Source organism: Ooceraea biroi, chromosome 7 (assembly GCF_003672135.1).
Source record: "Ooceraea biroi isolate clonal line C1 chromosome 7, Obir_v5.4, whole genome shotgun sequence".
Classification (NCBI taxonomy): Eukaryota; Metazoa; Arthropoda; class Insecta; order Hymenoptera; family Formicidae; genus Ooceraea; species Ooceraea biroi.
The window spans coordinates 8456226-8481005 of record NC_039512.1 but is presented as its reverse complement, the minus strand read 5'-3'; the positions used below and the strand labels follow the sequence as shown (position 1 = coordinate 8481005).

General features: G+C 36.4%; 6 protein-coding genes across 9 annotated transcripts; 2 read left to right on the top strand and 4 right to left on the bottom strand.

Annotated features, from left to right (window-relative positions):
• Positions 1 to 479: 479 nt before the first annotated feature.
• On the bottom strand, positions 480 to 4296 carry LOC105282404 (zinc transporter 7). The gene is made up of 2 exons (XM_011344348.3): positions 3752 to 4296; positions 480 to 3318 (listed from the first exon to the last, which is right to left on the bottom strand). The coding sequence occupies exon 2, from the start codon at positions 3271 to 3273 to the stop codon at positions 2185 to 2187; it is 1089 nt and encodes a 362-aa protein (XP_011342650.1). The 5' UTR covers positions 3274 to 3318; positions 3752 to 4296; the 3' UTR covers positions 480 to 2184.
• Positions 4297 to 4433: 137 nt separating this feature from the next.
• Positions 4434 to 5743, bottom strand: LOC105282405 (60S ribosomal protein L21). The gene is made up of 2 exons (XM_011344349.1): positions 5638 to 5743; positions 4434 to 4954 (listed from the first exon to the last, which is right to left on the bottom strand). The coding sequence occupies exon 2, from the start codon at positions 4938 to 4940 to the stop codon at positions 4461 to 4463; it is 480 nt and encodes a 159-aa protein (XP_011342651.1). The 5' UTR covers positions 4941 to 4954; positions 5638 to 5743; the 3' UTR covers positions 4434 to 4460.
• Positions 5744 to 5913: 170 nt separating this feature from the next.
• On the top strand, positions 5914 to 7123 carry LOC105282407 (40S ribosomal protein S25). 2 transcript variants are annotated; one of them, XM_011344350.2, is made up of 3 exons: positions 5914 to 6003; positions 6519 to 6611; positions 6823 to 7123. In XM_011344350.2, exons 1-3 carry the CDS (start codon positions 6001 to 6003, stop codon positions 7084 to 7086), a joined length of 360 nt encoding a protein of 119 aa, XP_011342652.1. In that variant the 5' UTR covers positions 5914 to 6000; the 3' UTR covers positions 7087 to 7123. The 2 variants fall into 2 exon arrangements, with proteins under 2 accessions (XP_011342652.1, XP_026827305.1); XM_026971504.1 differs by lacking the exon at positions 5914 to 6003 and having other exon boundaries at positions 6483 to 6611.
• A 696-nt stretch (positions 7124 to 7819) lies between these two features.
• LOC105282408 (dentin sialophosphoprotein) lies at positions 7820 to 16895 on the bottom strand. 3 transcript variants are annotated; one of them, XM_011344351.3, is made up of 16 exons: positions 16718 to 16892; positions 16268 to 16398; positions 15997 to 16098; positions 15730 to 15854; positions 15460 to 15643; positions 15165 to 15268; positions 14904 to 15020; positions 14688 to 14803; positions 14556 to 14604; positions 14252 to 14461; positions 13834 to 14164; positions 12291 to 12774; positions 11423 to 12216; positions 10211 to 10296; positions 9785 to 9944; positions 7820 to 9623 (listed from the first exon to the last, which is right to left on the bottom strand). In XM_011344351.3, the coding sequence occupies exons 1-16, from the start codon at positions 16749 to 16751 to the stop codon at positions 8529 to 8531; spliced, it is 4122 nt and encodes a 1373-aa protein (XP_011342653.1). In that variant the 5' UTR covers positions 16752 to 16892; the 3' UTR covers positions 7820 to 8528. The 3 variants fall into 3 exon arrangements, with proteins under 3 accessions (XP_011342653.1, XP_011342654.1, XP_011342655.1); XM_011344352.3 differs by having other exon boundaries at positions 16595 to 16727; XM_011344353.3 differs by lacking the exon at positions 14252 to 14461 and having other exon boundaries at positions 13834 to 14047; positions 16718 to 16895.
• A 521-nt stretch (positions 16896 to 17416) lies between these two features.
• LOC105282410 (secretory carrier-associated membrane protein 5B) lies at positions 17417 to 20682 on the top strand. Its single transcript, XM_011344356.3, has 8 exons — positions 17417 to 17639; positions 18304 to 18567; positions 18677 to 18740; positions 18818 to 18946; positions 19031 to 19187; positions 19277 to 19378; positions 19468 to 19594; positions 19703 to 20682. Exons 1-8 carry the CDS (start codon positions 17583 to 17585, stop codon positions 19862 to 19864), a joined length of 1062 nt encoding a protein of 353 aa, XP_011342658.1. The 5' UTR covers positions 17417 to 17582; the 3' UTR covers positions 19865 to 20682.
• On the bottom strand, positions 20400 to 24506 carry LOC105282409 (DNA helicase MCM9). Its single transcript, XM_011344355.3, has 11 exons — positions 24267 to 24506; positions 23897 to 24038; positions 23518 to 23679; positions 23287 to 23415; positions 23103 to 23209; positions 22766 to 22982; positions 22353 to 22586; positions 21884 to 22254; positions 21583 to 21792; positions 21277 to 21431; positions 20400 to 21198 (listed from the first exon to the last, which is right to left on the bottom strand). The coding sequence occupies exons 1-11, from the start codon at positions 24359 to 24361 to the stop codon at positions 21146 to 21148; spliced, it is 1875 nt and encodes a 624-aa protein (XP_011342657.1). The 5' UTR covers positions 24362 to 24506; the 3' UTR covers positions 20400 to 21145.
• Between the last annotated feature and the right edge of the window lie 274 nt (positions 24507 to 24780).

The following is a 24780-nucleotide window of genomic DNA, read 5'->3' as shown; positions in this document are numbered from 1 at the left end:
AACACACTAATTAAACAATTATTGATGACATAAAGGAAGTACATTGTGATATTTAAATTTAAAAAATATGTTTACGTATAAAGAGATTTTAGCTATCAAGTAATTAATATAATTGACTGGTATTAAAAATATATTGGACGCATGACTTTTATGTATTATAAATCCATATTTCAAACTTTTGTAAAATATGTATAATGATTATTGATCAAACAAACATGTATGCAAGTTATAAGTTGTTATAAAAGAAAAAGCCCCAATTGAAGCATATATCTTTATTATTTACATATTTTTCTTTTTTATAATAATTATACGCATTCTCGCGCATATTTATAAATCTATAGAATGAAGACATTAAGAAAACATAATAAAGATAAGGGATTTTTCGTGCGTTTACAGCAAATATTCTCACTTTCGTCACTGTTCCCTCTCACTGTTTTTAGTTTTTCTTGCTATAGATATAAATATGACAATTTTTTATAGTTTTATACTTTTTATTATAATTGGTAGTTTGGGACAAAATATGAACTAAATAATCAAATTTATTTATTATACATTTGTGGAAATTTATCTATTTTATTTTAAATTATTTAAGAAACTTTTATGCATCATATCACTGACGAAGTGTGACAAAAATAATTTGCTTAGGATTTTATTATTTTTATTCTACTACCAGTAACGTAATAATTAATAGTTTGGCCTGCGGCATCACAATTGGAAGTAACGTTTTGATAATAATTGCACATTAACACGATACACGTGGAATGTATAAATCTTGCTACTCTTACCGATCTTCTTATCTCATAAAAATGTAATGCAATTATGTATTCTTGCATCTATTTATGTCGAGTTGCCTCTAATCTGACCGTGAAAAATAAGTTTTAGAAAGAAACAACGCTTTAATGATACCGCTTTGTAAAACTGCTCCTGACCTTCTCGAGAGTCTCAAAAAATTCACGTTTTATATTACGGTTAAGAATAAAATATTTTATATAGTAAAGAACATTTTAGAAAACATTTCTGACTTTTTTACTTATGTCAGGCTCTTTGGATCCTGGCATAAATGTCTTGAGAGGCTTTTTAATAATTCATTTACGATATTAAATTTATTTTACTAGAAACAATATTGGTCTAACAATTATGATTATATAAATTATATACAAATCATAATAAATTCGTACAACAGACATTGTACATATGTACAACCGATATGGTTACTTAATAAATATTCCACACATGCTAAGTTACATTTGCTAATTCAACATATTACTGAGGCGAAAAAGATAACACTTAGCATGGACGGAAAATATAATTAATAAAAAATATTTCCTTTTAATCTGCATATAATAATGTAACATATATTTTCATGTTTTCGTATTTTATATGTTATGTACTTTCCTCGCTTTTCACACAGATATGTGACTAGCTTTCTACAGCTGTCCTCAAATCATGGCTACACCTTGACAAAAATTGTTTCAGACTTACAATAATATAATTTTAGGAGCTACGTATAAACAATAACGTCAATCAATGTAGTACAAATTATTAAAAATTCCGCATATCCTTTCGTTTACCTTGTTTGTTGTTCGGAAGCTTTGTTAAAAATATTTCATAAATGCATCTCATACAAAAGTATCATTATGATAATAAAAAGTTGAAGCAATGTTATACCCGTATATTACGACATAAATGAATTAAATCTGAAATACTTAGGCGAATATATAAGTTGATACAAACAAAGATAAGCCTTCGTTCCAGCAAGATTTTCGTACAATAGTGAACAGAAATATCGCGATATTTATTTTATAAATACTGGCTTAGAAGGAAACCGACTGTGTGTTTTTAACGAGATAAGAAACATATAGTTTTTCTTATCACATGCACTTTAAAAATGATTAAGCAAGTAATTTGATTCAATTTGAAGTTCTTAGGAAATTCTTTAATCATCCTGTATTAGCAGTCTCTTTGTCCGTAGCCATTCAGAGACGTGCACAATTCTCAAACGATTTGTAGTCCAAAGCGATGCTGATCGCTGTTTGAGACCGGACAGTCACAGATTTTTGTCGCAGCGAAGACACTATGCGGCACCGCCGTGCTCCTCATTTCCTTGTGGCAGAACCCGCAAATAAATACACTTCCGGCGTACTTGTAAGAACATTCAACAACATTGGTTGTACATTTTATAGATCACATGGGAGCGTAATCCAGCTGGACTGTAAGTTGTCTCACACCGGCCGCCTGGAAAATCTTCTGCGTCGTCATCACAACCGTTTTCGGATCGACTTCTCTAGCCACCTCGAGTTTCAGGCATCCGACGTACACGTCCGAGCAGAGCGTCCAAAAGTGCGGCTCCTGGACGCTGTACACGCCCGGCATTTGCGTCACCTTATTGTAGCACTGCGGTAGAACGTGGTCTAGGGCTCTGGGTTGTCTCTGCATCAGCACTTCCCACGAGTCTTTTATCAACGAGATTACACTTAACACTATCAATACTGCTATGAGCATGGAGCAAATCGGATCGGCGATCATCCAACCGAACATTTGCATCAACACGGCCGACACGATCACGCCCACAGAGCCGAGGGTGTCCGCCAGTATGTGCAGGAACACGCCCTTCATGATTTGCGAGTTCGTGCCGCTGAATGATGCCTCCATCTCAATGTCGTGGTGGTCGTAATTGTGATTCAGGAGAGAGTAGCCGTGATTGTCGTGGGAATGGGAGTGAGAGTGACCATGACCACCTGTACCATGTCCATGGCTGTGACCATGACCGTGGCCATGGCCGTGTCCGTGCTTAAACGCGCATATTCCTACTAAATTCACTATAAGTCCTAACACGGAAACGACAAAGAGTCTCTCGTGCTTGATCTCCGGTGGTTCGATAGATCTCTCCACTGCCTCCGACATAATGAACAGAGCGATGAACAGGAGGAGCAGTCCGTTCACAAAACCACCCAGTACCTCGGCTCTAACATATCCGTATGAATATCTTTCGTTTGCTCGCCACCTCGTGATGACGGACGCCGCTAAGCCAAAGAGTAAACCGGTACAGTCGAAGAACATGTGAAAACTGTCGGAGATGAGGCCGAGGCTGTTGGTCCATATTCCATATAACAACTCGACGAAGGCGAAGGACAAATTGAGCAGTAGAAACAGGAACAAGTTCCGAGTGTTCTGATCGGAAAAGATGAGACGCTTCCAGCCTAGTAGCTTCTCCCTGACTTTACTGCGAAAGTTGGAACGTGAGTCACGCGGACTGTGTGAAAGTGGCAGCATTTTGTTAGGTCCCACTGATGCTGATTCTGCAGGCTAAAATCTATCCTAAAATAGAAAAAAATATATTAACATTATATAATAAGGAATACGATATTTTTTAAAATATTTAACAATTATGCATAAAATATAATATCGATATAATTCTATTTAAAAATTACAATAATAATTGTATAAATTTTTAAGCAGGATTATATTATCAAATTGTTGAAACTTGTGAATCTTCTACTTTTAAAAAATTAAGAAATATAGTATTTTTCAATCTCATCATATTTACTAAAATCATTAGTGAAACGAGTCACGAGACCTAATGTATTAACAGTTCCAGCTGTTGACACAGTGCATCAATCCGACAACTGGAGCGACACAATATACACATGCTGTGTACATATGCAACGATCGTGCACCGTAACAGATGCGGTGACACGTCTACGGGAATGTTGGGTGGCTTAACCTGCAATTAAGCTCACTCGTGACTCACCTCTCGCCGTGTGATGCGATTCAAGCGATCCAAGCTGTTGGAGGTTCGACGATGTCTCATGCGTGGTTGATAGAATGCGTTAATCTGCCGTTTGACTCATGCCGACTGTCAGAAACGTGAAAAACCGGGTGCCACACGGAATATACAGCAGAGAAGCGCCATGCTTCGCGGCCACTCCTGGATGTCAATGACCAGTCAATGACCAGACTACTAGACTCGACAATCTCCCATATTTATTAAAACAGCATTGAAATCAGCGCCGCTATAGGCATGGAGACGAATTAAATCAATCTAGTGACATTTCCCGCTAACTTTGAGTGGCGCTTGTTTCAATGTTCTTTTCAGCAACATGATTGCCGCACTTGTGTCTAAGTTCATTAGTTCTAAGAATGGCGTTCCGAATATTCAACAAGATTAAAATAATTCTTTCGCCATATAAAATCAGACATTAACAAACAAAAATTAATTCCACGCTCTGGAATTTCTGAGAAAATAAATTTCTTATATCATATTCTAAATAAAATTTCTTAATAATTTTGTATAAACGCGAACAAAAACCACGTGCTCACGAAGCGAAGTATTCATTTAATTATCCTAATAAAATCGCAATCTTTGAAGGCTACATCTTCCTTCAGCATGATAATATATTTTAGGCAGGAACGAAAAATAACGAAAAAGAAGATTTTTCTCAGTTTAGGGACTTTAATATTTAAGCAATAAATTCATATGGAATAGGTGCAAGCAGGATCGGTGCTTCGCGTCCCGACACAATATGTGCTTTGGATGGTTCGGCTGGCTGCCTCTTAAGTTGAACGCGAATGTTCTTTTCTTTTGCTTCTTTCCTCAGCTTCTCGTTTTCCTTCACGCGCTTGAGGAAGTCATCCCGGCACTTCGAGTGGCTCACGTGCTCGATGCGTACGTTGATCCTCTTGGCGATGATGCGGCCTCGCACTCTCTTATTTACTATCACTCCCAACGCATGCGCCGTCACGTTAAATACGCGGCCAGTCTTGCCGTGATAAACCTTGTATGGCATACCCTTCTGCACAGCTCCATTTCCCTTAATGTCAACAATGTCTCCAACTTTGTACGTCTTCATGTACGAAGACAGTGGAATAGTTCCATGTCTCCGAAATTTACGGGAGAACAGGTATCTTGTACCACGTCGGTAACCCTTTGAGTTCGTCATAGCGATGTGTTAATCTGTAATAATTTCAAATATCATATATTAATATAGTAATTAATAATTAGTAATAATATAGTAATAATATATTAATGCAGGAGACTGCACCACATAGAAACAAATCTGCCGACATATGAAGGACTTGAGACAAATTTCTATTAAAGTTTTACATTAGCTTTACCCCTTAATATAAAGATAAAAATTTACAAAATTTTATTTCAGTTCTTCAACAAATCTATTATTATTCATTGGGATTACATACACAACATTCGAGAATCTGTTCCTCTGAAAGTTTGTATCTCAGATGAGTTGATAATCTATCTCTCACAAGTCATATGGCAGTTGCGAATTGACTGGTCCAACGACCTAACCTAAATGTTTCCGAAACTTTTCGCCCGACGAGAACAAACACTAATCAGCATTATGTTACAAGTTCAAAATACTATCGAACTTTTAAACATAATTTCTTGCCGTTATTCTAAGAATTCCTACATATATCACGTAGTATGATAAAATATAAAAACGCACGCTGCTCGGCGCGTGCAGTCGAAAATTTAGCATCTCGCACGTTGCCATTTGGAGGTAATCATAATCAGCAGATAAGTGTACAAATTCTTTCTCAATGTAGAAATTGAAAAATTACTTTAATTTCATCTAGATTCTAAAACATTTCGAGATATTTATCAACTTGCAAAGTACTCACGCTCTTCGTTGTTAGCACGAAACAGAAAGAGATTCTAACCACTTTCGAGCAGTGATGTTCAATTTTCCATGCACGTAAAATACCTATACTAATATACCTGCTAAGCTCGAGGAGCAATATGGACGAATCATCTTGCGCACATACGGATTCACTGCAGGAAAAACGAGATGATTGGTCACGCGTTATTCCCTAGCGTCGCTGCGACCTATGGGCGTGAGCCAAATGTATAGTGATATCGATTAATGTAGTACTAGATATTTTATCTTCACAGAGAGAGCCACGATCGCTACCGTCTGCAAAACGACCGGATATCACTCAGCCTAGCATTTTGCTGATTTCCGCCTTTCTTACTCGACAGCCATCATGGTGAGTATTCACGTGCAATCTACGATATTGAAAAATATCCTTGTATAATTTTATAACGGATCTAAAAGTACATTGTAGAAGGAAAAGACTTTTGTCAAACGATAAATTGTGACATATAAAATATATTTTGTGTAAGGAACGAAGATTATAATCTAGTTGTAAACAAAGATCCATGTGGTGCACACCGCTCATCAAATTTAATTGTTTTATCTTAATTTTCAAAAAAACGATATTAAATGCAATAGTTTGCCGGTGAGAGGATAATGATCTTATAATTATATTTGAAGGAGGAGTTACAATTATGACTAAATGTAAACCAGGTTATACATAACCTACCTTTTTACGTACATGTTCGGTGCTCGAAGTAAATGTCTACTACTACTGTGATGACAAATAATTTTCTAGATAACTGTGACAGTAAATTACTGATTTAATGAGTCTGATAAATTACTCACTGAACATAATCAAATTGTATCTTGCTGTGACCACATCTCATGTGTAATTTGTCGTTACAGCCACCAAAAAAGGATACTAAGGGCTCATCGAAGCAACCTCAGAAAACCCAGAAGAAGAAGGAGGGTGGATCTGGTGGAAAAGCCAAGAAGAAGGTTTGTTTCTCCTCAGTACAGTGACTGCGATAAATAATTTTGAGTCATTAATCTCAAGTGATGAAACAATTAGCAGCTTAATCAACCATGAAAGTAAAATCTGATTTAATGAGTCTGATGAGATTTAAATGACGCTTTATTTTTTGTTTTTTTTAAAACATATTATGATCTTAGAATAGTTTTGACGTCTTTCTTTTTTTTATACTTGCAGAAGTGGTCCAAAGGAAAAGTACGTGACAAGTTGAACAATCAGGTGCTTTTTGACAAGCCTACCTATGAAAAGTTGCTGAAGGAAGTACCACAGTACAAACTGATCACTCCCTCGATCGTTAGTGAGAGGTTGAAGATTAGGGGATCCCTGGCGAGACGGGCGCTCATAGAGCTTCAACAAAAAGGCTTGATCAAGCAGGTCGTGCAGCATCATGCACAACTCATCTATACGCGTACTACTAAAGGAGACGATCCAGCAGTGTAAAATGATTAAATCAGTTTAATAAAAAATATAAAATTAACGTGGCTCTACTTTTTTAATGTTGTTCCACATTTATGCTCCCATTTTTAAATCTTGATCAATTTCTAAAATAGAGAAGGTATTTGTCAATGGAGTTTTCTGTTCTCGAGGTAACGAGTTGTGAGCCAATATAACTTAATAGGGAAATTACAAGGAACTTGAATTTTGATGTGCGATTGTTACGAAAGCTAAAAATATTGATTGATTTAGCTACTTTTAACTAAATTATTATCATAATACGCGCAGTACCAATGTGTGACCTCGTTGCAATATGACGTCAGCGAACATGTAAAAAGTTGAAAATTGTCAAAGACGATCGAGTCTTCTAAACGATAAACCAATCAAAATCCTCTATTTCCCTCCCGGGAATGAAAATGGAAAATTCTGATTGATTTATTTCCTTATGCGTCATGCAAAAGTCTGTGTCTGTGCCCTAATTCATGTATCATAATATATCATAAAACAGCAGAAATTGTACTAGCTTAGGACTTGGAATTGTACTAGCAATAGGAAATTTTGAAATAGTTTCTTCGATTATACGTATTGCGCGTATACGTATTGAAAAATTTCTGAGCACTTTATTTTGGAGATAAAAGTTGTATCTTGTTTGAAACAAAATGGATTAATTAAACAAAGATAAAAATTTACAATCTATCAGTTTTAAATCACAAGGAATTGTAACCAAAAAGACATCGTACTTGAGTAAAACCATAAATTTATTACATAAAAAATAACCTTATATTTGTCTTTATACAATAACCTTATAAATATATTTCTTTTATATAATATATATACACCCATGCATACATGTACATACATACATACATACATATATATATCAATTTCTGTACAAAAAAATGATATACTAATGTACACGTATCTGGCAATTCTATATTACAATTTAGATAGAAGGCAGCAGAAAATAACTTATGTGATATTACACACTCTCTACATAAAATATATATTTCTCTACATAAAATGCGTAATCATTCAGTACTCTATTCATATTTAACACATTTTGTAAAATTTTAAATAATGATTATTCTCTCCAACTGTATTGTTTATACTTATTGTGTAACATTTTTCAGATTATTTCTTCTCTAAGACACGTTTATCAAAATATTTGGTTTTGACATTTTGATAAATATATTTCGCGCCAAAGGTATTTCACGGGTTGAATTTCCTCAGTATTATGCAATTGCATTTATTTTATAAATAATTGATATAGTTACTATTTACATAAAAGAAAAAAATTTGTCTGGCGGAAGTAAAGTATTCTTTGTGACATTAATAGTTACAATTCATCTTGAGTGGCTTTGAATTTGATTATTATTATTATTATTACCAGAATATTCTCAATCAAGAATATCGGGAATATCTTACCTGTTGTTGAGTACGGTCACACCTCAACTACATAAGGAACTTTTACGCCAATGATTATCATTACAATCTTGATTTGTAAATAATTCTGGCCTGGTATCGAGAAGATTTTGTATTTTACACAAATCTATACTGATTTTGAAACAAGACTTGATACTACGTTTGGCATTACTCTCGCTCTTATGATTTGCAGTATTCTCGTAAAATGTCCTACATTGAATAAACCCGTCGGCATTATACGTATCAATCTGTTTATTTAAAATATTATGTTCGTTATACGTAATGTTCGCTACACGCGCGCTTCTCCGATTCTGTGCTTTCAACCTCACAACGTTCATTCTGCTCAAACATTTATCATTCGACAATACTGACGCATCATCTACGCTATCGTACCTAAGTTCTCTATCGTCATCGACGTGTTTGTTTACAAAAAAAGTGATATTATCTTGCAGTACCTTCTCAACGCTTTTATTCCTGCTAACAATATTTAAATCAGAATTAATGCTGCGTTCTACCTTGTCAATCTCTTCAGAAAATCGGTCATTACTGGTCTTTTCTTCTTTAGATTCAGATATTACGTTACTTGCCGCGACTTGCTGCTGCACGTCCTCAAAATTGATTCGTGAAAGTTGATTGCAATCGTTTCGCACAAATTCTATATTATCTGCTATATTATCTATGTTCATGTTACAAATCCTTCGCGTGAACGTGCTTACATTGGTATCACTTGACACGAATCGCATCATTTCATTGTCATTCTCGCAAATGTAGTCACTTGGAGTCACGGCGTCATCAGTGTTATTCATCAAAGTGCTATTGCTAAATACATCGTTGCGCGAGAGTGTTCTCGATTTGATCGGATCTAAATTTTCTTTCGCGTCGTCACGGCTACGCGTTATACATTTAGTCTTGTCATTAATCAAATGGGTCTCGCTCTTCAAAGTGCAATAGAACTTATCGATACGTTCGTCCGCGATGTAATCTTTGCTGGATGAAGTCTCATCTCGTCTACGAGGAATAAACGTGTACTCTTTCGGAGGAGCTAAACTTTCCAACCTCTTCCTGCTTTCCTTGGGATTTTTCATCGAGATATTTACAGAGAATGTATCATATAAAATCATCTGTGTAATATAAAATGCTACAATTAATTGTTTGAGGTATTATCGCAAGCTAATAGTATTATTGAATCATACAGAAAAAAAATCATATCAAGGGGATCCTAGAGTCGTCTATTTTACCGTGTACTTTAATGCATTGCTACGTCGGAAAGAGTTATACATACCTGAACATTATCAGATTCGCAGGCACGAAACTTGAGATTATTCAGGTCCATGTACTGTGGTATTAGTCTAGGTTGATGACAGGTATTATGGTTGCTTGTAACATGGAGGAAGACACTGCGCGTTGTGGCGAGACTTTGTGGATAACCAATGGCCCCATTTCTGCACAGAGATGGATTATATAATGTTCATGTTGGGCCTGCTTCAATATTATTGTGTAACAATATTGACCATCTAGGGCCTGCTTAAACGGGAGGAGCGATAATTAAAATCGCTCGTATGTTCAGACTGTACTATAGGAACGTCGTCAAAAGGAAACTTTATCTCGCCTCAATTCAAAGTACAAATTTTGGATCGGCTTAAAAATCAGTAACATTTTGGACCATAAAATACTACTTGAAAATTCAGGCTATATTTATAACACTTACTTCCCACTGTGGTCGCTTGGGAAATGTCGCTTCCTCTGGCCAGTTGATCTAGTCTCGGCACGACTGGTGCCTGCATCCCCGTCACACTGTTAGAATCGCAAGATATTGACTGGGGAAGAGATACGGGGAAATTTGTTCACGACAACAAGTGCTTACAATACCGTATCTTTTGTCAAAATTTTTTTTCCTGTTTTTTATCAAATGCGAATCATGTTCAGTGCAACAAAGGAGTATGGCATTGGAATCGTTTCTGCAAAACCATTCCATTGGCCATGAAACTTTGTTCGGTAATAGTATGGACCTAGATATTAAGAAACGCAGCGGCAAAACTCTCGACACGGTAGTATCCATTCGTAATAAGTGACGTCTTATAAGTCAGCGGAACAAAATGAGCAGAATCAATTGTCAACAAACGCACTGTTGGACCATAGAATTGTACGGATTACCGATTACGAGCGGTTTCTGAATACGCTACGTTCAGCGACACCGAGTTCCACGCTCCTTGGGTCAAGATGAGAAGACCGTTGCTAATCGGATTGGCATTAGCCAACATTGTTGGCCAACAATGCGTTTGTTGTGAGTGGGCAGTGGGCACTAACGCCCCATGTCCAGGCTCTTGCTGCCGCAGTTCTTAATATCTGGGCCTATTACTAGGCAAAGTTTTCATGGCCAATGGTTTTTGCACGCAAAAAACGAGATCCAATATAGATGCAAACGATTATTATGCATGCATAAAACATAGTACAATGCTAAGAAACAAACACAATTACTGTACAACCCTGCTGTTGCAAGTTCATGATCGTGAGAAAAATTATCCATACTCCTTTTCACGGAAGTACATAACGTAACAACTAGGACTGTTACTTTTTCTCGAAAGGCTCGAAAAACTTGGAAGAAACGAAGGAGTCTTCACGCACAAGTTGCTAGTAACAACATACAAGTAATCGTCCAAAATTGTAGGCGCGTGGCCCTTACAGTTATAACCAAAAACTTTATTACTAATAAATATTATTAATAAATAAAAATTAATAAATCCCTCAAAGATTCCGTTGTTTCTTCAAAGTTGTCGAATTGTGATGAAAATTAACAGGCCTAGTAACAACAAATTTCCCTTTTTGATACTTTTCAATATTTGAACATTTCAAATCTGACTGCATAAATATTTGAGATAAGAAATTTGGAGCATTTTAATGTAACATAAAAATTACTTACTTTGTTTGGAGATTCGTGGCCAGGATACTTTAGACTAGATACTTTAGCGTTTGATTTCTCTCTCGCTGAAGTAACTATTTTATGCTTATTCGACACTCCTGTTCGATTGTTATTTCCAGCACACGTAGTTGGATTGACTGCTCTTATCGTGATGTCCTGATTCTTGAACACAGTTTGATTATTGTTAATCCCAGTGATGTTATTTAGCGTCTGTAGCCTTTCCGGCAAAGTTAGACTGCTCAATGGTGCCGCGCACACGGCGTTCGCTTCATTATTGCTTGTATCTTGGTTATTTGTAGAATTCAGGTTCGACGTTGAGTCGAGTTGACTGTTGCACTCATTAAAGTGCAAATGCGTGTTCGCTGTTTCCCTCAAGGAGTTTTCTTGCTTCGATTGTACGTTACATAGTGTGCTGCCTTCTACTGAATGACGCGATTTAACTTGATCTGTACAGTTGTTGCTCATTTGGTGAAGTGACAGGGATGGATCATTTCTTTGAGCGTCATTTAACGACGAAGCGGAAATTTCACACGTTTTAGATGATGTATCTTTGTAATCTTTTTTTCGACTAACATTCAGCGATGAATTAAAACTTCCATCTGCAGACATGCATTTTGAAGGATCCTCAGCAGCTTTACTAATCTCGTCGGGCTTAATTGGAGATGTCCCCCTGTTTTGTCGCGCACTGGTGTCAGGTGCAGTAGCGTAGGGTTTCATGCAGCCATGTGTCGTGTAGTTTTCGCAGAACTTGTCTCTTTTGATCTTCTTGTGACCATTGTCCGCAACATTGCTCGCTGAAAAATGTAAAGGAAATATTATTAGTTACATATGGTGAGCATTGTAGCTTCTTTCTTTTTCCTAAAATTACCTTCGGGTACGCTGCGCTTCAGAGGCATCATCGACCTGACGTACTCCTCGAAAACTTTCCTTTTCAACGCGGAAACAGAGTTCACAGAATTCTTTAACGCATCGTCCTCGCAAATGATATCTGGTGTGCTTTCGAACACTTCGGGTAGCACGGAAGTGACGTTGGTAATTTTTATACTCATGATGGGGCTTCCATTTATATCCACCGTGTCCACGTCCGCATCTGCGTCTTCACTGTTCAATGAAAGAGAGTTTGCCGTGGATTCTCGCGGCGAAGCTGCACTAGATTGCCTCACGATGACGGACGTATTTTTGCTTGCAATTTCTGATTCCGATGCATCAGCGTTCTGTCGATCGATGCTCTCCATTTTCGGGAATGCCACGTTTGAGTCTTCAGGCAATACCGATTTATCTGTTATCAAACCTAGCGGTTTGTTCGATCGTTGTAATGGAGTTTGAGACATCGTTTGTTTCGATAAAATTATCTATAATAAAAATAAATTAAATATCGATTAATTACACTGGTCAACACTGATTTTGTCACAAAAGGAATGCCAGGTCATTTCGATAAGATTTTTTCCGTAAATTACAAATCTGAAACCCAAAATGTTCCATCACGTCACGTTTTTGAGAAAAATGAGGTCAAATAGTTAAAAAAACCTGTTTTTGGCACTTTTTGAACCTCTGTCACAAAGGAACGGGACGTGATAAAATACTCTATGTGGGCTCAAATTAAAGCTTGAACTTTAAACTTTAATGTTATGAAACAAAAAACCATGTGACAATACTATGAAGTCATGTAGCATAGGTTTTTTGACTGAGCGGTCAGGACGCGCGCAAATTGATCTCGCGTTTGACAACAAAATAATCCAATAATACCAAAAGGTGAAAATGTGAACAAAACTTTTCTTTTGGAGATTTCTGGCATCGCTAATTCTGAATTTGGTATACAAAGTCAGAATAAAAAATGGCGAATTAATACAAAATAGGGGCAAAACATTAAACATTTTGTCGAAATACTGTCATCTGTAAAGTACGGGATTGCATTATAAAACAGTTTCTCACTATTTGGAGTGCTTTATTAAGTCCCCTTGCTCCTCACTATTCCAAAGCCATCCGACGTAAGCTCGGTGGTTGAGTAAACTCAGGCTGCATATCAAACACCTGTGCTACACGACTTCACATTATTGTCACATGGTTTTTTGCTTCATAACATTAAAGTTTAAGGTTTAAGCTTTAATTTGAGCCCACATAGAGTATATTCTATCACGTCCCGTTCCTTTGTGACAGAGGTTTAAAAATTGCCAAAAACAGGTTTTTTTAACTATTTGACCTCATTTTTCTCAAAAACGTGACGTGATGGAACATTTTGGGTTTCAGATTTGTAATCTACGGGAAAAATCCTATCGAAATGACCTGTCATTCCTTTTGTGACATAAAAATGGTCGAAAATTGTTGACCAGTGTTGTTAATTATTAATTCACATATAATTTTAATAGTAATTTTCAATCTTCCTGAACGTTCATCAGTATGGTTTAATGTACCTTTACATCATCGTCGTCATCATTATTGTTGTCGTCGTCGCCGCCGTCATTGTCGTCATCACTTTCGATTATGATAATATCTGCCTTTTTCTCCATCAGTTTTTCATCATTGTTATTGCTGACTGACGATTTCCTCTCTTCTCGACAGTCAGTTTGCTTATCGTTTTTCTGCGTATCGTTTTCTTCCCTTCTTTCCTGAGAACTACTCTCCTTGCTGGTCAAAGATTTTATCTTTACGGTATCATTCTTCACTAGCGAATTATCTTTATATTTTGCATTATTTGTGTCAGTTTCATTTCTCTTTAGATCGAAATACTTCAATTCCACAATCCTAAATAAGATAATCGACCGTTTTACATTAAGGTGTCCTAATCAGTACATATAAACATAATAGAAATTTTGCAATTTATTAACGAACTGTTTGCTTATCTGTTGCGCTTTAATTTGTTGCTGCAACTTGAAAGATCGCGGTCCAGGTCGCAATTTAATGTTCGACATAATATCCGGTAAGGAACTGGATGATGAACTGGGACTAAGATCAAAATTAGGCGACGCGTATTGTAGGGGAAACTCAGTTCCCACAGAAATGTCCGTATCGCTATCCGAATCGAACTCTCTTAGACTAGAACTAAAAGTCGAAATGTCGTTTTTATAATTTCAAGACCTTTTAATTATCCATAAAATCATTTATCAAATCGGAAAGCTAGCAATTTGATACGTACCCGTTAGAACTACTTGATCTTACATTCTCCTTGTCTTTAATTGCCTTACCTTCATGAAAAAAAAAGTAAAATTATAAGATTTTTTTGGTCAGGACAAGTACACGAGATCGTTTTTATAAATTGAATACTTACCTAATATGGAAGTACATTCGACACAGTCCCATACAGGATTAGCCCATTTTAATTGCCCACAGGACATATGAATACCCTGTGAGCCACAGGTGCGACATAGTACCAATTCCCATTTCCTACGATATAAATATCTCAGTAAGCACGAAATATCTAGCTTAAGCTTTTAATAGAGATTCGACACTGAATAGCACAAGTCTCGTGTTACTGGCAACTTACGCATTGCTACTTGTGTATTTTCTTCCTTTCGGGCATAGGCACAATACAGCGTCACACTGATCGTGCCTGTACAAAAGTTCTTCGAAAGCGTTCGGTACTAATTCCCAAGAAGCATCCCTAATTACAGAAAAATGAATCTTACATGTCATGTATACTTTATTAACAGTATTTAATAAAAAAATTTCCTTGTATTTCTGGCCTTACTTAAAGATATATAAAAATCCTACAAATTAAGGAACAGTTAGTTATCTTGGTACTTACTGACTCGGGACGAAAATACCATTTTCTTGCATAACTTTTTGAAACTCCTTCTTATTATTACATAATGGGCACTTGAAAAAATATCCTGCGCTCATAGCAAGTTGCTAAAGTAAAAATTTATGTTAAATATACATATATATTTATTATACTATTTATCTATTTATACTACAAGTAGTTTAACTTCAATATCAGATTTGAACGAATTAATTTAAAAGTAATTTAAAATAACGAATAAATTAAAAAATTTATATAAAACAACAAGTTTTACATATAAAACTCTTAGTTTAGAACTAACCTGAACACATTTACGATGAAACCATGCATCTTTTTTACAACAAGGAGCCCACAAAGTCTCTACATGATCAGACGGGTTTACTTTATCATAACAAATGTAACACAATAAATTATCTATCGAACTAATTTCCTTTAAAATATGTTGATCTATATTTTGCTTTGGCTTATGATTTATGCAATATGATCTGAAACATTGTTCGTTATTTTTATTTGTAGGTTTCTACAGTTATAGCACCAATCAACTAATATACACTTCGGCATTTCCCCTTACTTAAATTCTCCAAAGAACTGATGCAAAGAACCAGCCTTTAAACCACAAGGGAAGTGGAAAATGCGCTTGCATTTGACATTGCAACAGCCTAAAGTAGCACCACTCTTTCTGCAATATGTACATACCTAAAAATGTAAAATTGCACTTGTCAGAATAAATTCACGACTTGCAGCATTTTTCACAAGTACAACAGATGTAATTATCTGAATAAAAGATAGAAGCCATATTTACAAAATTAATATCACGTCATTTTCAATACATTCATACCAATCTTTTTCCCCTGCGAAGTTCCTTCTGTATATCTTCTGTCAAAAATCCAAGTATTCCCTCGTTGTCTTGGCCCTTCTGCTCCATGTTCGAGGACAGGAGCTGAAAGAAAATATGACCCACTAAAACATCAACAACTAATTCCTGAGAAACAATCTCCAGTTTTCGTACACCTTTTAGACACATTTTGGATATTCAGAGATGCAGCTGTACGGAACAAGAGATTGAGATTGAAGGAGGTACAAGATCACTTGGTTGGCATCAAACTTACTAAACAATAATAATGTGTGACAATCCCATTGTGCTCGTAAATCTTCCCGTATTCCAATTCGTTGTCGTCCGCCAGGTTGCAGAAGCAACAGGCTTTAGGAGAAGAGGAGGTTTTCTTGGCAGACATTTTGCCTAGGTGACAAGATCGTAAACAATTAGAATTGTGTGACAACAAACTGAAGTAACAACAACACAGGTTCTCGCTCGTAACACTCGCAACAGTAATCGGTGGGCTACGGTGTGACTGTGATCGCGCGAATTGTTAGCAGCCAGATATATTAATATGTGCGCATGTGCGGTTATAAATGGCGAGAGTAGATGAATTTACTTGGTTGTGTGCACGCATTCGACGTCGCATGAAAATGAGCAGCAAGGTCATCAAGTTTGGCTACCAAAATATCACGATCCTGCTGTACACGATTTCCACTTGTCAGCGCTAACTCATACTAACCTCCCCGCATCGCACTTGTGAAAAAAAGGACCATTCAAATCGCGTTGGCACCTGAGTTCAGTCGTTAACGTCACGGAGGTGTCACGGTTTGTGGTGCTCTGTACCGAAAATTCCTGCTTCCCAAAACGCGGCAAAACATAAATTATAGACTTGAGAGATGCGACCAATCACGGTCGAGAACGTAGCAGCCATTTTAAAACGTAAAACTTGTGATCGCTTTTTTAAGTTTCTTTGTGTCACGGCTTTTACAACGATAAAAGCACCTTCAAAGCCTTTTGTGATTGCTAGAAATTGGCTCCGAGATCTCGATCCGAGAAATGTGTGGCCAATCAACTTGCAGTTTTTTTTTCCATAATTGAATTTGTTCTAAATAATTCGAGATAATTAGAGATAATTTTATCTTAAATTAATATTTATTATGAGGTCTGTTCTTTTCAGCTGCACTGCTGAACTAGTGCAATACGTTAAAGTGAGACAAGTATATTTTTTCTCACTCTAACTTATTGCACCAGTTCAGCAGTGCAGCTGAAAAGAACAAACCTATTATCACGAATTTTCGCAATTTAATATCCCTAGAATCACATACCAATTTTCTCACTGAATTGCTAGTTATTTTAAATGTGAAGTAACATTTTTTTTTATCAAATGACGTTTCACAGACGGTAACGTAGTCGTGCACCGCTAGTAACAGTGATGGCCGTCGTACGAGATGAACGGCTGATGTCACGGCGTTACCGTATGTAACGGCGGAACCATGGATCGTCAGGTTTAGGCCGATTTAGATAAGATTAATCGTGATATCAGAGTCGTACGTACTCGGAACGGTTTCGGCTGCGTATCTTCGGTGTGGGAGCGAGAACGCGAGATGTCCGGCTTCGACGAGAATCCCTTCGGGGAGCCTACGATCAACGATCCCTTCTCGGTGAGTTAGCGTTTCCCTCGTGTGACATTGACGAAACGAAACACGCAGCTCCGCGCTTCAATATTGCTCGCGTATCTGTCAAAATTCGTCAGCCCGTCACACCGGTACTTTCATTTACCATCCTCCTTACGAGAGAGCGATTGTGATCTACCGAACGATTTTGTGCCGTTAGCGACGCCTACGAAGCCTCGAATAACGATTATTGGATGTGTCATCGTAAAAATATTCCCTCGTATTGATAATCCTCTTTTTACACCGACGACACAATCGATATTACAAAGTACAGTCATATGAATATTGTCACATCTGTATCCTGTCCACAATGTCACCGTTGCATTTTTACGCGCAATTATGCGATGTTGAAATAAAGTCTACTGCTCTCATGTTACGTTTTTTTTACCATCTTGTAATCTAATTTTATAACTGATTTCCTCCTTTGCAAATTGACTCTATGATTCAAGCTTGTATTTATGCATAATAATTTATCAAATTTTCTATTTTTCAATGTGTGTATCTAAAATATATACATTATTTTATGATATTTATATGACACATTTAATAAAACCATATCTGAAAACAATAAAGAAGAGATAAGATAAGCAATTCTACTACAACAAAGAAAAATCAATAAGCATGTCCCACTAATGATATCCATTAATGATAGGATCCAGCTATACGAAGAGCAGTAAATTCTACATCTGCTAGTAGAGGTCTCGAGGATTATAATCCTTTTGCTGAGCAAGGTACTCAAGGAACTACACAAGTCAGAGGTGCGGTGAATCCACCTATTTACGGTGGAGTCGGTGCAACGCAGCAACCGGCCACACTTCAACCTACTAATCAGGAAGCACCTCCTCCCGCATACGCTCGTACTCCTCAGCAAACAGTCAATGCGGCGCTTGGGGGAACCTTATCACCGCCAACAGATGTAAACTTATATATATTTATATTTAATAAAATTGGTTACGTATGCATAAATGTAATATAAATTCTCTGAAAATATTAAATAATAAGGAATATTTTTTATTATATTTTAGCAACGGGTGGAACCAGAATGGAAAGCCAAAACGGAAGAAGAAATGAGAAACACACCTTACTATCGTCAGTATATTTTCACTTTATACTTTTTCATATAAATGGAAACTTCTCTCTTTATTTATCAAGATTTCGCGTTACAGCAAGGCGAAATAATTGGCCACCATTACCAGAGAAGTGCTGCTTCCAACCATGCTTTTATCAAGATATCGATGTGGAAATTCATACCGATTTCCAAAAGATAGTGAGGCATTTATATTACCTCTGGATGTGTAAGTTTAGTTAGAAATGACACTGCATTCACTCGTTAGAAAGGTTACACGGATGATACGCTCGACAATATTAACTGCTTGCAGTTCACGGCTGTGTCCTTTTATTGAACGTAATTGGAGGATTCATCTTGATGCTTTGTGGTCAGGGTTTCTCGGTGTTCGGCCTGGCTATCTTGTATCTCATACTCTTCACTCCATTTTCCTTCATGTGCTGGTTCAGACCAGCGTACAGGGCTTTTAAGTACGTTAATAAGTCTGCATAGCGTTATAGAAATAAAATTAGAAAAACTATAAAAATGAAGATTAAATAAATTGTCGTGATTTTTTTAGGAACGACAGCTCTTTCAATTTTATGGTCTTTTTCTTTGTCTTCTTCTTTCAATTAATCGTTACCAGTATTCAAGCTATAGGTATTCCTGGCTCAGGAACTTGGTAATATATATTTTTTGTTATATGTTATATATATATTTTAATTTTCTTGAAGTACTTACATGCTAATAAAAATTGCATTTTTTTTCTAGTGGTATAATAACTGCAATTGGTTCATTCGACTCGTCGGCCAAGGGTATTATCGTCGGTCTTATTATGCTCTTCATCGCTATTTCTTTCATTCTTGTGGCAGTGTCGGATCTTTTAATGCTAACTAAGGTACAGTATGCACGATTGAAATAGGCACCCTACGTATCCACAGCAGAACGATTAGAAAAAGAAGGACTTCGAAGGATGATTGACAATGAAATTGTTGTATATTTTCAGATCCACCGTATTTACCGCACCTCCGATGCGAGCGTGGTGAAAGCGCAGCAAGAGTTTGCCACAACGTTCTTGCGGAACGAGCACGTGCAAAATGCCGCGAGCAATGTCGCGGCGAGTGCAGTCCGCACGCAGATGGCTAACGCTAGCCAACCGCGTTACTAAATAAATAATCCTACCGTTTATTTGATCTACAGAGATACACTATGTTCTGGCTTTACATCAATCAGTAAGTGGATAGATCTCATTAGTTCCGCTGTTTACGAATTATACAAAACAATTATATAGAGATGCAATGTATTTCAAAACTTATTCTTGCAATGAAACGCTACAATATACGAAAATTCTGCTTCACCATTAAATTTATTCTCTGACACGTTGACGATGTCAATTTTAACATCTAATGTCAAGTGAAGATAATATCAAGAAAATCTTGATTTTTGATATTCTACAATTAAATCTCTCGAAACTAATGTCTTTATTTCCAAATAATACTGTTTCACGTCTAAAGCATGTCTTATCACGTGTATGTATTTCTATATAAATTCGAATTATGTTCGTTCTTTGTTTATAATATACGTTTATTTATGATATTCACTGGAAACGGATTACATGATACGAGTGAGTTATCTATGCTTATAATCTATACCTATAATTTTATATTATCGCATAATTACTTGCATCTATTATATTTCATATCTTAGTGGCACAGTCTCATGACAATGTGATCATTTCTAAGTTATAGGAGTATCGTATGATAATTAATTCTTTTCCAAGTCCGAATAACTGCAAGATTTTTGACGTATACATAATTTGATTCGTATTTCTTGAACGTTAACATAAACACTAATTTACCCACAGATTTTGCAAGTAGTCTCTTTATGTAAACTCCTGTGTAAAATCCTGTACATTCCTACTTGTATATGGTATATCATGTTTTTATTATGATTGTTGTGTTTCATATTAAACGAGCCTAGTTTCTGTTAAAATGCTAATTAGAAAATACTGTTAATGAACAAAAAAAAGTTACATTTTACTGGAAATTTTATGAATTTGTAATCAAATTATTTTATAATTTATACAAATATATTAAACAATATTTGTGATGAACCGTAAGAACTTATTTATATCATTTTTCCAATCGGAGCGTTAAAACAATGCGGTTGTTATTTGTTGGAACTAAGATATACTAAGATTTATTTGTATATTTTTCCACGCATTATGATGAGAATAAATGTTATATGAATATACAATTGATATTCTTAAAAGAATCATAAAAAAATACATAATTTTAGATATCAGACACGAATTTCCATAGCGGCATGAATTTTACAAAAAATTGTCCTGCTTAACTCAACAGCATAATTTAAAATTTAATATAAAAATAACGCACTAATTAAATAAGTTAACTTTATCACAGCTACAATACATTTTGCAGAGCAATATTTATATACATGACTCTAAATTTTGCAAATTAAGCTTCGTGAGTAAATCTTTTGCTAAAAAAAAAGACATTGAAACTATAGTATCAAACGGGCAAAAATTTCATGTTGCAAGTTTATTCAATAAATATATACCTTTGGCCTGATATGTTGCAATTGGATCTGTCGGAAATGGACATCCAGCATCGGAACTATTTAACAAAGTAGTTCCGATTAGTTCTGCCGCGGTCACAGCGTCAATAATTTCCACCTTAGTTCGATACATGAGTTTCGCGTGGCCTTCCGCTAATCTGAAAGCATTACTCGTTAAACCTGCTGTCTGCATCGATCTGTAAGTTACCGGAACGTGATATCGGAATCGATTCGGAACAAACATCATACGAGATAAAATAAAGAATCTCTCGTCGTTGTTAATGACTAATCGATTTCTCCATTATGTACCTGATAAGACTATCTAAGAGTCGCACCGTTGTTCTTTCAGGCCGCCTGTATGGATCTGATCTGTGGTAGAGATAAGTTGCACTCAGTATCTTTTGTGCACTTTCGGTTAGCACTGGTTTCAACGTGCGCACATGCGCGAAATATTCGCCGAGAGTTTCCTCTCGCCACAACCCCGCCAAGTTCGAAGGACCCATGTACGTCTCGGAATACCTGCAACGGGTTTTTTCCATGTCTGAACAACAGTGCGAGCGACGCTAACGTTACGAGAGAGAGAGAGAGAGAGAAATTTATGTGTTATTACGAATTGTTCTCCTCTTCCTCGTAAGCAGCCTTCAAGATATGCCCCGACGTCATTCTATCCCATTCGGGATTTCTAGCGTCCCTTAGCAGGAGGATCAGGTCGAAACGTGACAAGAGAGGGTTTCCCAGGCACGTTTTCCACTCTTCACCCGTGAAACACCCACCGTCTGGATTGGTGGCCGCGATGACGGAGCAACGGCTGTTCAATGTGCTCACCATGCCGGCTTTAGCTATCGAGATTGTTTGTTGCTCCATTGCTTCGTGCACGGAGGTCCTATCGTGCGAACTCATTGTCGTGAATTCGTCCACGCAACAGACACCACCATCCGCGAGCACCAACGCGCCAGCCTCTAGATGCCAGCCGTCCGAGTCCTGCAATTTGTCAATTCAAGGATTGTAATTGTAGATTAATTTAACGAAATTAAATTAAAAGAAATTAGAACGAAAAATATGTACTAATATATACTAACTTTAGCGGCAGCTGCTGTCAGACCAGCTGCAGTAGTGCCAATTCCGGTTGTAAAGATGGACCGTGTAGTTAATCGAGATGCAGCGCGAAGTAACTGCGATTTGCCAGTACCGGGATCGCCGATCAGAAGGAGGTGAGGTTCACCTCTTATGCGTGTTCCCGTTTCGCTGGTTTTGGCCACACCGCCGCACATGACAACGGCCAGTGCTAATTTTGCAGTGTACATTCCATACAGCTGCGGGCCATTGGAGAGAAATGTAGGAAGCAACACTTATTAATATTTATACTATATATATATATATATATATATATATATATATATATATATATGATTTGGCACAGTATTTCATCGTAATTGATTAAGAATATAAAATAATAATAAATAAAAAAAATAAATATAAAATTTGAATATACTTGGGGGCAAATAGAGGCGAGAATATTATTTCTTCCAGCTAATGCGTTATCTCGATGATGTTCCCAATATGCTGTGAAAGTATCCTTTATTTCTGTGGTAAAGAATGTTGCTTCTGAGATTTTCCTGCGCACGGAGACATTGTTTGCCATCAGGAACCTTGTAGTCTCCAAGCGACAGCCAACCTCTAGTTTATCCCACTTTCGTATAACTACTCCGCTACAACAATTTTTACAAATTAGCCAACATTAATTTCTAATTTCTAATAATTGTACTATTCAGCATAGCATTTTTCTCACATCTTCCGGCAGCATAAAGTAATGTAAATGACGTATGAACCTGATATCGACATGGTCTCCAGGTCTACATTTGTCAACAAGATCGTCCAGAAAAACTATTTGCAGGCCCACTTCATAGCAGCTCTTTGTATCTATTTTACATCTGCCCTGTACACAAGATATCGTTAAAATAGAAGAGATATTAAGCGTATAAAGCTAAAAGTATCAGACAAAACTCCCTGTACATGAATCTTTATTTCTTGGTAGTCTGAGCAATCGCCTTGTTCCAAAGAAGTTACAGCTGTTACTGTATTATGCGAATTGCATAACTCGCACACTTTAATGTTCCTAAAGCGCCGTCTTTCCCACTCTAACTATAAAAGGAAAATTAAATGTAGTTTTATTCTATATGCTTTCTATTTATAATAATGTTATTTTATATTGACTTTATTAAATAATACGTTGTAGATGCTTACTTTGACTATGTTGGTACCTTTGCACTTCCTGCAAGTGAAACGTTTCTTTAATTTCATAACAGTAGGCTGAGACATGCGCACCACAATTCCAGATGTTGTAACTAGTTCACCGATTTCGCCCATGTCCAGTTTTATTGGTACCGCAGTAATTCTAATATGAACCTGTGCATTTGAGATATCTTAAAATAAATGTTACATTAACATATATTTAAGTAGTTATAATAATTTGGAAAACATAGACTTAAACGATAAATTTTGTAGTTAACTGACAAGTCAGGCATGAATTCATCAAGTGTCAAAACAGAGTAATGGCTATTTTTGTGCGCCGAGCAATACATAATTTACATGCAGCAATAACTAGTACATTAAGAGCTCCTACTCTAGTTTTTACTATTTGCTCTGCCTTGCAAAGCTGTTCCTGAACCTGCACAGCTGCCTCGTCACACTGTGGTAAACAACCTGAAGGATGACGTAAGATTCTTTGTGCTTTCTCTCCATCATCTTCGAACAACGACACAAAGCTAAAAGATTGTGCAGGAATTTAATGAGAGCAGTTGGAGAATGTGTATTAAATAGTCATTATCTTGCAAAAGTAATTGTGTGTTATAATATTATTTATACACTTAACATATTTATTTCATGGCAGTCACCATCATGACTGTTAAGTTCACACACAGACACAATTTATATATATTTTAAATAATACATATAACATTTCCTGTGCATGCAAATGTCAAAAATCAACTTACTTTACATATATTGAGTAGACCGAGTGCTCGTCTGTAGCATTTAATATGTCCTCCAGCTCTTTCGTGTGGTGTTGTAACAGATAATCTTTAATCATGTTGACTGCGTTTATATTAATTAAAGAATCACTGCAAAAAATTGTCGGTAAATTAGTAATTTACACGTCACACGTGCACATTTTCGCGCCGAACGATCGTACGTAAAGTTAGGTATCGAGCGAAGATAGTCGCGATCCCCTCTATTCCATGAACTCCCCTCTACAATCTTTTATGGTACCGGATGTAGTGGACCCGTCAACCTACTATACAGTCTGCTTAAAAAGTTCTGCGAAAAGTTCTCCAACATTTCCATATAAGGTATTGTACGTTTATATTTAACATTATTAAATGATTCAACTTAAAAGATATTGAGATTTATATGTTTCAATAACGTGAAACATTACATTATTTTTGCAGTTTGCGAAATATCGTTGTTAAATATTTATTTCGTGTTTATTTCTGTTCGCTACATAACTCA